General features: G+C 37.3%; 1 protein-coding gene across 1 annotated transcript in view; it reads left to right on the forward strand.

Moving 5' to 3' along the window:
- The window catches only part of LOC117232884 (venom dipeptidyl peptidase 4-like), a 303,571-nt gene that overhangs the window by 205,618 nt on the left and 82,194 nt on the right, over window positions 1-15,759 (forward strand). The window contains 1 exon segment of the mRNA XM_033492619.1: window positions 14,532-14,701. Within this exon segment, the coding sequence (XP_033348510.1) occupies window positions 14,532-14,701 (170 nt within the window).

Here is a 15,759-nt window from a genome sequence, read left to right on the forward strand (position 1 = left end):
CCGTCTCAGAAAGTAGAATTCGTGGCGTGAGACGGTCCTCGAACCCGTTGGCCAGGTAGCTACAGGAGTTAGGTTGCTCGGCTTGGATTAATTAACATTCACTCGCAAGCTTTTCGTCTACCGCGAAAAGAAATTAAGATTTTGGATAAGCTACTTGCACTTATTTTATACGAACATACCAAAGAAGTCTGTGCAACTTACGCTGCGTGAATTACTTCCACAGTCACTCTTCAGTACTTACAATTTTAGAAGGAAACGAAGATCTTTTTAATTTTCAAGAGTTTTTCACGTTGGTGTTCAGTTTCTCTAGTTGTTGATGGACGGTTGGTTGGCAATTTTAGAAAATTCCAAATTCGTTCAATTTTAATTCTATTTGCGCCTCGTGCTAATAATTAATTATCGTAATTGTTTCTGGCGAGTTGTATTTTTGAAAAGGAAAGAAGGTTTTTTTCATTTTTGGCTCTTTTTATATTCCGTATTTGCGATTAATTTGTCTAATTGTTTTCGGGTAGTTGTAATTTCGAAGCAACAGAAAATTCTTTCCTTTTCATCGTTTTTCCGCATTGCGCGTTTTTCATCAGTTTTCCTAATTGCTTTTGGGTAGTTACATATTTGAAGGAAAGGTAGAAGGTTTTTCGATTTTTAACTCTTTCTATAACTCACATTTGTATAATTAATTTCTCTAATTGTTTCCTGTCCAATGAGTCGCAATTTCGAAGCACAAGGCGATTCTTTAACATCCAACTGTTACACAATTTCTTTCCTTGCTGACGTACACGGTGCTGCTGATGATCAAAAACCTTGACAAAAAAGTTAACAATATACAGTACGTCACTGACCGTCAGAGACTACAAAAGCAATTCCAAGACGAACTGGAAAACGCATCGGATGCCCATCCTCGCTTTCTTTTCTACCGGACGAGAAAAATTACCGTGCAGTCCTCTTAAAATTTTCCACTCGGCCCGGCCGCCATCTTTGTTCCCGCGCGAAGAAAAAGGTCCGCAGCGTCGGATAAAAGCTGCTGAAGAGAGCGGGCGCAGATACGGCAACAGCCTGGTCGGTTAACAATCAAGGGAACCCAGCCAAGGGGCGGAAGCGAAATAGTTTCCCGTACAAAAGCAATTCCCTGCCAGGCCAAAGAAGCGGCCGTTAAAAAAAAAAAAGATCACTCGGCTTTCCATCCTTCCCCTTTCTCTCCGCCCCATAATTCGTTTTAAACAAACTTATAAAAGACAAAGGAATTCAGGTTGGATTGTTCTCTGATTGATTTTGCTAGCATTCCATGGCGTAACATGCTCTAGAAACAGTCGCAAACAGCATTTGGGTTGGATAATTCAGCGCATTCCAGCGCGGATGTGTTCACGGTAGACATTAGGCTGATTGTGAGCAAAAGAAAGCTAATTTATTCGCCATTGCTCGTAAAGGAAGCACATCCGGCCCTCGGTTGAGGAGAAGCTTCCTGTCAGTCTGCGTAAGAACAGATCGTTAAAAAGCGATCTCGGAGTTTATTACGAAGAGATTCGATGGAATCGCGGAGATTGTCTCCGTGAATGTTAGGATAAGTTTGATGGAAAAGGAGTTTTTGCGCTTCTGGTCGAGGATTTTTGTGTGTCCTTAAAGTTAGATTTGGCTAAGATGGGAGTTGAAGTGTGTCGAATGGAATGTCGAGGAAATTATGTGGAAGTTTGGATTTCAAATGGAAGTTGAGATTTTTACGCGTTTGTATGGAATTCGAGGGCAAGAGAAAACGAACAATTATTTGCCAGCGATTAATCGCTGATTTTCTATAACTGTTTATCGTTTGTCTGCTTTCTATGTACTAAATTTCTGTCGTTTATTCATTATATTTCTTAATTTTTATAATTAAACCGATACAATAATACAAATTATACTAATACGAAATTAAAAATGAGATGCTTCATTCAGACTTCGATGATTTTCAGGACGTCATTTCTTTGCGTAACAGAGCTTAAAACAGAGATTCCGAGCGCGATAGTGATCGCATAGTTTGTATCTAAATCGCGAACTCGACACGAGTTTCGATTTCCCTGAGATAATTGCAGATAATTGCGTTTCGCAAAATTCCAACTGCTGCCGCCGCTCGGAAATTATGCGCCGCTTCAAATCGTTAGCCCAGAAATCGTATAATAATTCGCGGCGCAGAGCTCCACTGCCGGAATCGCGCTTCCGGTGCTGCCGTGTTTCCGGATCACAATTCCCGGAACCAGAGAAAGAGACAGAGCGTGTACGTTGTTGATCCTCGGTCAAAGTATTCCATGTACACGTTACAAAGTCTCGTCGCGATTGTTAATAAAATGGAAATTCGCGAGTTCGGAAAAATCTCGAAATATCGGTCCCTTTTAACGTCAACGCGATGAAGATTTTTCACGGATCTTTTTCTGGAATTTGTTTTCAGATGACCTAATATTTGATCAAATATCACGAATTGTTAAAACGGAGGAAATCGAAATTTCAACGTGTAATTCGTATTATTCTTGTCGCGTTATCCAAACTTTATATGTTCTCAATAAAATACAGGAAATATTCGATTTAATAATACGATCTCCTGTTTAAATTTTATTTAAGATCGTTCAATTTAATTGTCTCATTTATTAATTAAATACAAAATGATATTTATTTCGATAATGTGACGTGATGTTCTGCTGGAATTTTATTTTCGACACGTACAGAGACACGCTTGCTGCATTCCACGGTATAATTAGCGTCTCGTTGTTAAAGCGTCGAAGATAGCTTTCGTGAATCCAGAAGTTGCCTACGAGATTTGAAAGGGCATCCGCCTGGAACTTCAGTACGTGTCTTTGTAAGTTGAACTATCGGAAAGGCGTCAGTGACACGTGTTTGGAGGATCAAAACGTGTCCTCGCAAGTTAAAGCCAAGTTGAAAGGGTCTGTCTTTGAGTGTCTTGCAACCGAATTACGCAAAATGTTGCATAAAGGAATTGACAAACGAAACACGCTTAACAAAGGACACGGGTAAAACAACTGAATACGAAAAACATTAATACTATCAAGAATACCTACATTGCTTTGGTGATTACAAAGGCGCAAAATTTGATACCAGTCATTTCGACTGGCTTGGTAATTCTAGCGTTAATTATAGTAGAGTCGTCCATCCGAATAGGTCGAGAGACAAGGCAGTTCGGATAACCGAGCAGTTCTGGTAATAGAGGTTTGCTATCCAGTTCGGCTCTTCTTTTTATTTCGAATACAAAAGACGATTACGTGTGTCAATATCTTCATTAGAAAAATAGAATATATTTGTACGTATTATAAAATTAATTTTAATCATAGTTCGGATGATAAAAGTCTGCGAAGTTGCCAGGCCAAATGCGAGTTTCTACAAAATTTTGTAGTTTGTCCAACTAAAATTGTCGTTTGTTCAACCCCAGCCCGCCGGAAAAAAGTTATCACCGAACGAAAAATTTTAAAAAATTCGACATCAGGATCATCTGAAGTTTTTCATTGATTTTTAAATGAAATAAAATTCTGGGTAGACGGACGTGGATAAATCATGCACAATCATATCCGGGCTAAAAATCAATAAAAAAGTTCATGGGGCGCAGATGTCCAATGTTTAATCATTTTCATTTGGTGATAACTTTTTTTTTTTGAGAGATGATCAAACGAAAACTCTGGGTGGACAAAACGTGGATAGTCGTATGCCAGTTACAAATCAATGAAAAAGTTCATGGGGCGGAAATGTCAAATCTTTTCAAATTTTCATATGCTGACAACCTTTTTTTGCAGAGTGAACAAACGAATATTCCAGTTGGATAGATACGGACAAACGAATACTCTTTGCTTTCTGTAAAAAATGTCCACTTGGCTGTGTCAACTTCACAGACCTGAATAATAGAGGCGTGCTCGTATAAACGACGTTTTATCCCCTGTATTCCGAAAAATACGAATCTGCATAAAAATCCGTCGTCCGCCGATCAGAAAATCCCTTCATACGCAGCCTCCGTTCCTTTCAACACAACCCCCGACATAGTCTCGAAATACTCCTTGCAATACTCTCTCCCTATTTGCCTCTCCCAAAGAGAGAGTATTTTACCCAGTGAGAAAAAGAACAGACAGAGTAGCGTGTTCCGCTCGGTCGAAAGGGGATGACCCGCGGCGCGTAAATAGCACGCGTTCGAAGAGCAAAGAAAAGAAAGAAGACGATTGGCTTACTAGATATATACGTATTCCGCGAGGCTGTAGGCGAGCCTGTTGGAAGGTAAATTCTCGTTCGACCCTGCGAAAGCCCGCGAGGGGAACCGGAAGAGGAGAAGTCGCGGAGCGGGTGGTGGGACGAGGATGCACGAGAGGAGATACACGAGGACGAGAATGGGCGATGGTAGTAGCAGGTCTGCAAACACAAAAGAAAAGGGACGAAAAAGAAGGACGAGGAGGGGAGGGGGGAGTGGAGCACAAAGACACGACACTGCGTTGCGCAGCTAGCTGGACGTGACGAGGGAGAGAAATATCCCGAGGGTGAAATTCATGGTAGAACACAAAGGGAGGAAGTGAATGAGATAGAAAGAGAGAGAGAGAGGGGGGAGAGGGGGAGAGGGGGAGAGGGGGAGAGGTAGATGAGAAAAGAAGGGTCGAAGGTGGGTCGGATGTCGCGGAGGTAACAAGAAAATCTCGGGGACCACGAATTCCCTTTATGGTCGTCTAATTATTTATTCCCCCGAATCGTCCGTGTCGACGAAATTATTTATCCCGGAAGTCGAACCGCGTGATGGGACAGGGCTCGTTCGTACCGCTTTAGGAATGGCACTGACATCGATGAGTACTCTGACGCGTTTAAGCTTTCATTCGGTGATGGATTAAACGGCTTGTTTGAACCGTTTCAAGGGATGATTGAAAAAGGTGCTGGATTTAGAGATAGATTTCAATGGGACAAGCTGTTGAGCTGTGGTAAATCAAATTTGTACGTTTTATTTTCGTATATGGAACGCGTACACCATTCTTCATAAGTATTTGGATAATTGGGAGATTGAAGTGAAGCTGGGAAATTATGAGGATTATTAGAAATTGCTGTATCGCTTGAAATTGGTAGCAAAGTCAACTCGTTTCTTGTCCTATATCTGCCGTAGAACGTTTCTGATGAAATTGTCCCGCTCTTACGAATTGTCGACGGGATTTTTTTTTATTGTAAATAGTATGTGCAAGCAAAAGTAGTGGACTGAGATGCAATTAGGTAAAAGGTTGAAGCACAAAGAGCAAGTAGGATTATGTAATCTGTTGATGCGTCAGAACGGTGCCATAAGCGACGGTACTATAACGCGTGTGGCGCCATCCTATCGGACGTATATTTCGGATATACATATAGGTCAGAATATACGAAAGTATGTGCAACTCTGACCGATCAAATCCATAAATACAAATACAGAGAAAAACAATGATCGTAAACATGGTCCTGTAGGATTTACAATTTTTCACTCTAAATGCAATGTTCTAGATCGATGAAAATAATTCAATTGTTTTTGAAAGTGTTGCATACTCCTGATCTTTTTACAAATAAATCATTTTCGTTCAGTGAATGATCGAAAATTTTTACTTACGATTTATTAACGATTTCTTTGCCATACCACGAACCTGTTAATTAACGTTTAATACTTTCGCAAGAACGAAGACAAACGTATCGAAGCTGTGGAATTTCGGTAGGGAATTTTACGATACCCAGGAGATAACCGAAGCCTCGAGTTTCCCAAGATTTTTCGATTCTTCTGGAGCGTTGCTCGGAACTTTCCAACTCGAGTCGATATTCGAGGCACGATCGAAGTATTGTTACCGATGAATCGGTGGAAAACTCACGGTGCAAAGTATCGAACAGCCATTATTACCTTCGATTTCAACCCTCTATTCTCCAGCCTGTGAGTAATGCTTATTACGTCTGCAGTTTCGATAACAAGCGTGCCCTTTTGTCACTATCGTTTCAAAAAAATAAAATAAAGTAGCTAACGCTTATGACAGAAATTGCTCTTCTCCTAGGGCCACTATCTTGGTCCAAGAGCGAACCAGTCAGCATCCTTTTAAATTTTCCCGACGAAAATTAACTCGTACGCGAAAATTTCTGTCGAAAGATCGACGCTGCAAGGAATTGTTATATTTCGGTTTAAAAAATTTTAACCCTTAAAAAAGAAAGAATACTATAAATTTCGTATCTTGATGAAACGTATCACTGTATAATTTATAAATATGGAAATGTCACGTCTTAAATGCGATCATACAAAAAGAACTATTAATGTATATTTATTTTTCAGAAAGATTCAAAAGTCTGTATCTTTTATATCTGATAGCAGAAACGTAGGAAATCTTGTCGACAAAGAAATAATATTTCGATTTCTTCGTTGTTGTACAAGCTTACATTCTCAAAGAGTAAAATATCCTCTTGCCGTAAGAAACGGGGGACGAAACACTGGGTAAAAGGATGAAAATAATTTTATTAATTTATTCATTACCTAGACGAAATAATCTGGATAAAAAAAAATAAATAAGCAAGGTAGGAGAGGTGAATAAACCGATACTAAAAAAGGCTTGCACACAGCTCAAAGGATTTTCAAGATAACAAACGAGCAACTTTATTTTTGCTAGCTTTATTGGATACGAGAGATCAGCCGTATAATATCTCGAAGCGGGAATTTCCTTTTTACATCCTTCTCGTACAAACATAATACGTTTATCCCTTTATCGTTTCATCGTGTACGTCTACCATAATAGTGTTATACAAACTTGTTCGTATTACTACGTATATCTTACATCTTGCAGACAAGCTTTGCCAGCTCGAACGTTTCGATTTTGTACGATTTTGCGAAACTTTTACTATTTACATCGTGTTATTTGATCTATCTTCTTTGAAAACTATCTTTTTTTGAAAACAGGTATCAGCCTCGATACAGCTTGTGCAGCGTTTAACACTGTTACAGTTTTTTCATACTTTTAATCCAATTGTATTTTTCTAACGTTAAAAGGTATTTTTCTAGTGTTTCAATGAAATATGAAATAGTGGAAGAACTTTTTAAGAAAAGGGGCTAACGCTAGATGTAATAAGTAGATATAAGGCGAGAGTAGTTTCTAGTTAAGTGGTAGAATTATGAAATTTTGTAGTGAAATTTTTCTTTATTCTGTAAATATAAGAGGAAGAAAGTTCGCTAAAAGTAATTACAATTATCAATTTAAACGTAGCTAATATTAAAAGATCAAAGCTTAGTATTAATATTAGAAGACTAATATTAAAACTTCCAACGCAATTTACCCTATCCACCGTTTTGTCTCGGCTTCACTATTTAAGTTCTTTTTCCAGGAAGCTTTTCAATTTTCGTCGATATACATGGTTTTTCGCTACGATTTTATATTAAATATCTTTTTGAAATATTAAAGATCTGTTTCGTTTGCTTAACGAGGAATAAAATTGAAGTATAAAAATGTGACAAACGAAACGCAAAATAGCCTACTTCAAATTACGTTCCCTCAAGTGTAGCTTGAAAATTGATATTTTCTTGTTCAGATTATTCCTCGCCAATACTAGTTTGTGAAATGTATTTGTGTTTCTCAGTTTCCGTGTCTGTTCCATTTTCTGACAACAATTTCAAAGATTGAATCGTTCTCCAATAATCGTTCCACGTTTTTTGCTTTTCCAAAAATAATTCAAGCGCACGCGATTCTTCAAAATCATCGGCTACACAATCTACGTCGATTGTCTGCTCTAAACGTTCGTGTATTTTAATTGCTGGACATTAAAAAAATAATCCCGCGATCGTGAATCCTGTAAAATTATTTTCTGAGTAAAGGAGGATTCAGTAAATGGAATTCGATTATGTTATCAGTTCACTGTGTTGGCACGAACGAGCTTCAATGAAACACCAAACAAAATTAAATCAGTGCCCTCGCGATCCAGATAATATGATTCAAGTAACTTTCTTGTCTCCAGTTGGACTGTTTTCTTGAAGAAAGAACCGGCAAACCGTAAACGGAATATTTCCGGCGGGGTAAATAATGTCCGTTTTAAGTCTCCAATCTCTGTAACATAGATTCTGATGCAGTATGAGAAATTTTTTTTAGCTCGTATTTCCAAGATTTTCATTTATTTTACGGTTTCTCTTGCTTTTGTTATTTTTGTACTGTATCTTATTATTCATTGTAAAGTATATAAAAGTTGACTCGAATAACTGTCTATGAGAATTAATTTAATTAAGTTTAATTTAGTTTAATTTAGTTTAATTTAGTTTAATTGACGAATTATTATATTTATATTTTATACTGTTTCTATTTATATTTATATATTACTTCTATTTGTGGCCAGTTTATTATGTAAGCTTGTAATGGGCGAGAGCCTAACGCAATAACAACAACAACGACGATAATGATAATAAATAAATAATAATAGTCTAGCTACAAAGGGAATAATAACACGTGAATTAGATTAAGTTCTAACTCCGTACAAATTTATCGCGCATGGAAATCGTTATGTCACGAATTCTCGAGCTGGTTGCTGGCTGCCAACAGCAGCGTTACATCGGTGGAAATAATTTTGCCTTGAATATTTTAATTACGGCACATGCCTCTTCGTTCGAAACGACTTAATTAGCTAGCGTTGAAGGGCTTTAAATGCAAACCTCTGCAGAGACCAAGAACCTTTGTTTCTTCTAATCTCTGCTCTTTTTTTATTTTCAACCAAGCCAACTGAACGATATGTTTTCCATCGTTCACTTATATCACCAACTTTCTTTTAAATTCTATTATTTTCGCCGGAATCAATTTTCGTTTCGATCAAATCGTGTAAAATCGTACGAAATTGTCGTTCTGTATTTAACAACGTCCCTCTTAGTCGAGCGAAAGGTATTTTCGTTAATAAATATAACGAACGTACAGGGTGAAATTTCGCGCGAAATAATTTTTCATATCAAGAGAAACATGTAGCGACAGAAAATAAAAAAAATTTTTTTTTTATTATTTAATATTTCACAATTTGTCCAATTTGGACAGTTGGTAGAATTTTTTAGCTGTTTGATTATCATGTGGGTGGCTACCCCCAGCGGAGTACCATCTTCGTGTTTGTTAGGTCATATCCTCTATGAAATCTGCTGGGTGTTTCCTTTTTAGTCTTCTTTCTATGCTTGATGTGTTGATCGTTTCCGCTGCCAGCCGGTTCGGATGCGTTGCTATTCTTTCTCTGTACCTTCTTGCGCATCTGCTAATCTCCTCCTCGACCGTTGGTATTCCCAGGTCTTTCCGAATGTCCTTGTTTCTAACGTACCATGGGGCGTTTACTATTGTTCTAAGAATTTTAGCTTGCATTGTCTCTATTTTGTTTATATGACTCATTGCTGCTGTTCCCCATAGTGGTATTCCGTACGTCCGGATTGGTTTTATGATCGTTCTGTATATTTTTAATTTATTTTCTATGCTTAATTTGGATTTTCGACTTGTTAGCCAATGTATTTGTCTCCTTGCTGTCTGTATTTTGTCTATTATTGATCTAATATGCTGTTTCCACGTGAGTTGTGTATCTAAGTGGAGTCCTAGGTATTTGACTTGCCTTGTTTGCATTATGTGCGTGCCGTTCAGTAAGATGTTTGGTGGTATCTGTTTTCGCAGTGTGAATGTAATATGGTTGCATTTATTAGGGCTTGCTTTAATTTGTTTAACTTGTAGTCACTTTTCTATTTTTATGATAGAAAATAAAATTGTTGAGAATTTTGGATCTTAATAGTCGAAATAATGGTATAGGGACACTAAATTTACACTTGAAATTAATATTAGAATAATTATATGTTTATTTGATAAGCGATTTCAAAGATATTCATCGATACACACTTGCACGCGTCTCAGCACTTTCTTCCATATCAGACTGTTAACCGACTGAACCGAGTTTACATTCATTTGTTTTCGAGACGCCGCGCACACACATACCTCCACGCACTGATATTCACGTACAAGTATTACTACTACGCATCTAACCTATAAAATTATACATATCTCAATAAAAATTACAACTTGATCCACTGCCAAATTGATTGACAAATTGGAAGAATAATTCTGTCAGGAGTTGCGACGATATTTACAATTTTCTCTTACATCGCTCGGATTGTCATGCTTCCATAACATCAGCTAACGTTTGAATTTCACACACGATCGCATCGGTATATATTATACGTTTAATATCAATCACGATTCACGGTATCAATTGCGCGGATAAATAGGCGACTCGTTAGGTCCGTGTAAACTGTCAGATTTATTGCGTCCTCCGGGAGTAATTCCCGTGAAACGATGATTCATATTCGGAAAAATACGCAGCGGGTTAGCTGCAGCTGCAACATGGCTTCAACGAAATTTTTTAATAAAACGCCCACCCGCATGAATTATGGTGAATTTTTAGAGCGAATGTATTAATGATGTCGCGTCGATACAACAAAGCCATCCTCCCACTCTGTCCTCAGGGGTATATAGATTTTTTGTTTTTTATTTTCCCCGCCTCTTGGATGTTAATACGCCAACGCGGATGCAATTATTCCGAAATTATCCTTTTATCCTTTTATCCTGTTACGGTTAAGTGGAAGCCAGAAATATGATCATTAAGCTACATTTTAATATTCTCAATATTTCCATATAATGACGAATAACTATTTGAAACATTTGAGGAGTATACAAAAGTACACCTGTTTGATTCCAAAGCTAATAAAAATAAAATGTTGGCCCGTTCGGTAAAATATTTGCTGGAAAAATATTTGTCGAAATTAATAAAATAAAATGACAATTCGATTGGCTATTAAATTAAAAGTGCGCTACTTTCAAGATTCGTAAACCGTGAATGATTTTGATCGATATCGCTCTACTTCTACCTGCTTCTGTAACATCAGCAAACGTTTGAATCGCATTGCTTATGGATATATTTGCTCGTCGAGTTATCATTCTGCCCAAAAGGATATTTTTTCTTTCATTCCATCCACTAAAACACGAACGTACCGACATGAATCAGAATAATTCCCTGATTTTTAAATTTCTATTTGAATTGCTCTTTTTTTTTTTCAGGTACACAGTTTCTCTGGAATGGAAATTCCAACGGGAATTTTCGAAAATATATAGACTCTGTCGATTTTATCACAAAGGGCTTGAAAGCTACCCCTTTTATCTGCCGTATGGATAGATTAAAAAGACACACCGAGGCTATTGATCAAGAATTTATTGCAAGGATATTGAAAAACCTGGCTTGCGTAATAGGGCGAATGGCCGCGGGGTTTACGGAGTGAAATTGCGGGGGTAAAAGTTATACAAAAGCCCTTCAGAAAGGTGGTGCATAAATGGCATTGCATTTATATCGCGGGAATCAAAATTACAAAGTACCGGCCAGTGTAATCACGGCCAGAGTCACGAAACGTGTCCCGTGGCTTACGTTTTACCAAAGGCGCGTCGCCTGCGATGAGGTCTCCAGAATTTTTAGCTGGGAATCGTTCAAAGAAACCTACGGAAAGGGCAAGCCAGAGAGAAAGAGAAAAAAAAAAGAGAAATTAGTTATCAGAAAGATAATTACGCGTCATAATTGAAGTCGAATAACTTTTCTACCAGCCTTTTTTTCTGCCATTTATGAGTTTTTCGGTGATTTAAAACCAACTGTTGATTAGGGGATTTAACTAAACCATGAATTAAGCTGTCAGTGTTTTAATAGCTTATATCATATAGAGTATATGCTTTCTCGCTCAAATACCTATTTTTTCTAAATATGAATATGTTAATTTTCATACTGTTATTTGATTATGTCAATGATCGTACGGAATAGACAGAGGTGTTTCGCTTTTATAAATGAATATAAAGATACTTTATGTTGTTTGATACTTCTTATAATATGCGTTTAATCAAAGGATCATTAGTAATTCGTTAAAAAATTCTGCACTTATTTGAAATCAATATTTTATGTGCTATATTTCTATGCTCTCTTGATAGTAAGCTTTTTCAAAGATCTATTTGCCATTTTGTTTCTAGCGTTTCGAAATATTTGCAGCTTTTTAGACACTTAATTTAGGATTTTGTTTCTTGAAATTATGTTTGCGAAAAAATTCGCGATAACCAAACCAAAGTCAAGAAAACTCAGGAATTTTTATCACTACGAAGAGAATATTTAAGGATACGTTTCTTCGTAGCAATATGTAGAAACGTTTGCTTGATCGTCATTAATTTGCCACCTTTTCCTCTAAATATTTTCCAAATTTCCAACTTTAAACTAAAGCCGTGACTCTCTTTTTTCAACACTCTGCCGCTTCTGTCTTACGAAATACTGTCGCGGTATTTCCAGAAAAATTCACCGCATTCTACCAAATTCCTGTCACACCGAAACGAACCGCATTCAAAATTCACAAATTCGGCCAATTCACCCGATCTTCTTTGACAGGACCTTTCCACCCGTTTTTTACGCTTTCATCTTTCGGTACGTGTACGAGCGTTGACGAGATCGTGCGAGGAAAAGAGCAGAACGTTAACGACGCCGCGTGCGAAAGCCGAAATCGCAAGCTGCGGCGAATTCTCGCTGGGTTTCGTTCGATAAACGCTGTTTGAGCGGCGAACTCCTTTCTGGCTTACGCCAGCGTGCACTGTAAAATATAAAAAGAAAATATATATATATATATATTTATAAAGGACGAAAGGTAGAAAAGGTGAAGTGCTTTCGAGCTCAGCGGTGGAATTATTTCGAAGAAATTACTTAGACGTGTTTTAAAACGGACGTTTGAGCGGTCACGCTTCTGCAAGAAAATGCGTTTCTCTGTGAGCCGCATCTTTATGTGTCTAGTTAACACAGACAGGGTGTTTCAAAAAGAATCATATTTGGAGAATTTCCATTTAATAGAAATATGCAGGAAAGCTTAGTAAACGCTAATCGTGATATTAAATCGATATTAATTAATATCACACGCAGTGAGAGAAAAAGATATTTGTATACTTAAATCGTAGAATATTTTCCATATTAGTATGTTTCAGATCATTTTATAACTAATACAATCGTTCTCATATATCAGATCTAATGAAGAATTACCTGTCGACAATCGATCAGTGATGAATCTTTCCGTATATTTCATAATTCATTGCCTGCTTCTATTAAGCTTTCGATTCCAATCTTTTAAAATTCAGGTTACTAGACGAAAATTGTCAGTGTTTGAAACCGAACACTTTCGAAAAATCGCATTACTTACGGGATAACCGAATATAATGAATATGCAGATGAAAAGTTATGTAAATTAATATTTATATTAAAATTAATAGCGAAATTAATCAGCCACTTTGATTCATGTTCATTAAGGTCTTTGTACGTATTTTAACGAGTATTACGCGTTGCTAAAATTTGACCCGAATTTTATCCACCAGAGCGAAAGGCATGAAACGCGAGTAATGAAATAGAGACGAAGCTTCGCCGGCTGATTCATTGACTCGCACTACTAGCAAGATTAAATTCTCTATGTCTTGAAAAATAAGCCTCAAACGACATTTTTATATACGAATTCTTCTCATTATCTTGATTTCTAGCGTCGTGCCTTTTAAATATCTCACACATTTTCTTTAACACACATTGTACAATATAAACTTTTCCCCTCGTGTTTCATCCCCGGTTTTATTTTCATCTCTTCTCTTTACTTTCGTGCGTCGTCTAGTTGTTTATTTAACGAGAATAATTACACGAAAAGGCGAAGTGTACCGTGAATATGGCATTTCCTTGTTGCAAGAGAGAGAGATATTTTTCTGAGCAAACTTCTTTCGTGGACAGTTGAAACGCTCTCCAGAGAAACGTATTTTTCGAACGATGTCTCGCGTCGAATATAATTCCTCGTCTTCGTGTGTTCTCCTTTCTGTTTGTCCGTTAAAGGAGCACGATTTAAGAGAATAATTTCCGGGAGTGAACAGCGAATTCGTTTATACGAATTCGGTTTTCTCGTAGAAACGGCCGTATTACGAGAAGAATATTTTCTTGAATAAACGATATGGCTGCGATATGGTAGATTGTCTTCACCAAATATGCTTGTTCCAATTTCATACATATGTATCGTATCAAATAAACGATAACTTTTTAATAAAAACACCGCGACCGTAAGCTACTCCAATAACGAAATACATATCGGGAATTTTAGCCTGAAACAGAGGAAAATTTACATTAATGAGGCAATCACTGCGAAACTTGATATTCAAATTCTCGCAAAAATATATAATTTCTAAATATTGTGAGTTATAGATTAAATCAAGTACATCGTTATTTTACAATATCGGTCAAAGGGAAAGAAGAAAAATAGTAAAAAGATCAGGAATGTTCGTCATAAGCGTAGATTTCAAATTCCGAAATTTCCGCTTTGCTAGTTTAATTCGCTAGATGGATAAATTCGTTGCAACAAATGCACCATATAAATCACACTTACACCCACTGCGTTTGAATCAAAGAATTCCAAGCTTGTACACTGTATGCACACGAGTAACAACCGCAAATAATATGTATGTAGCATGTTATCGTAAACCGCGGTCTAACGATTGTTCGTTCCATTTCAGAGGAGGTGTTCGGCTCGAACAAGGCTTTATGGTTCTCTCCAAGCGGCAGTAAACTGGCCTTCGGTTACTTCGACGACTCCCATACACCGATCATAACGATACCGTTTTACGGCTACCCAGGAAGCCTGACGTTCCAGTACACGTCCGCGATCTCGATCCATTATCCCAAGGTAAGCGTTCGCATGGAAAACTGCATGCAGATAAGAACCGGCTCGACTTCGTTTTCGGGGTACATTGAATTTATGATTTTCTTTATAGCGTACGATATTTGTCGAGTAGAGTCAAAAAATAGTAGTTTCATGGTGCTGCACAGTGCGGAATTTGAACGAGGATTCGAGGCAAAAATCAAAATTCGCTGGTCACGTTCGCACATACGTAGGCAACGTTCGCACGTTCAACAGTGCTGCATTTGAAAGAGGATTTGGCACAGAGATTAAGAGATGCATATAATGCGCGGTTTTCCTGACATTTAATGTCGGAGAATTCGACGTGACAGCCTATTTGTTTCCTATCTTTGTTAGTATTTTCTCTGCTCCCTGGCTCGGTTGAAATATCTTGAATATTTATTTCTTTGCATAACCATACACTGTGGCGTTTGAGTAAACAGTGCGGATTCCGGGAACCAGCTTCCTAACTTTTCTTAAGTGACACGCAGAGATTATTTATCCTGTCTGCCGTTTCGTGCCGACATTTAGCAAGGAACAGAGTTTTCACGTAACTTTTAACATTTTCTTGGAATAAATACGACGAGAAATCGATTTTTCAACCGAGTCGCGATTGCGAATGGATTTGACTAAAAAATAAAGAGTATCCAGTTTGTAGTAGAAATCACTGCATAGCGATGCGATATAATATCCTGTTGACGCAGAGGAATCAAAATTACAGGATGGTTTGAACCTACACCTTACGTCTACAGAATCTTTTATTTATCTACTTATTTCGTATAACAGGAAAGGAATTTCTATCAGAGTTTCCGAGAGTTTCCCTTTAAACAGTCAATTACATTATGATGATAATAAAAATCCAAGGAAGAAGTGAAAAAAATGTGCATACTCATAGAGGTCGTAATAATGTATGAATTTGATACGTCTGACGTAGCGAAGAAATTAAAAGTACACTTCGTCATGATATTATTTCTGTAATTATAATTCGAGCATGTTTATCCATAAACGACATATTCTTTGAATATGATGTTATTCAACATTACGGACACTAATATTAATAACAA

This window comes from Bombus vosnesenskii, unplaced genomic scaffold (assembly GCF_011952255.1).
Source record: "Bombus vosnesenskii isolate JDL3184/JDL3185 unplaced genomic scaffold, Bvos_JDL3184-5_v1.1 scf7180000013293, whole genome shotgun sequence".
NCBI classification, from domain to species: domain Eukaryota; kingdom Metazoa; phylum Arthropoda; class Insecta; order Hymenoptera; family Apidae; genus Bombus; species Bombus vosnesenskii.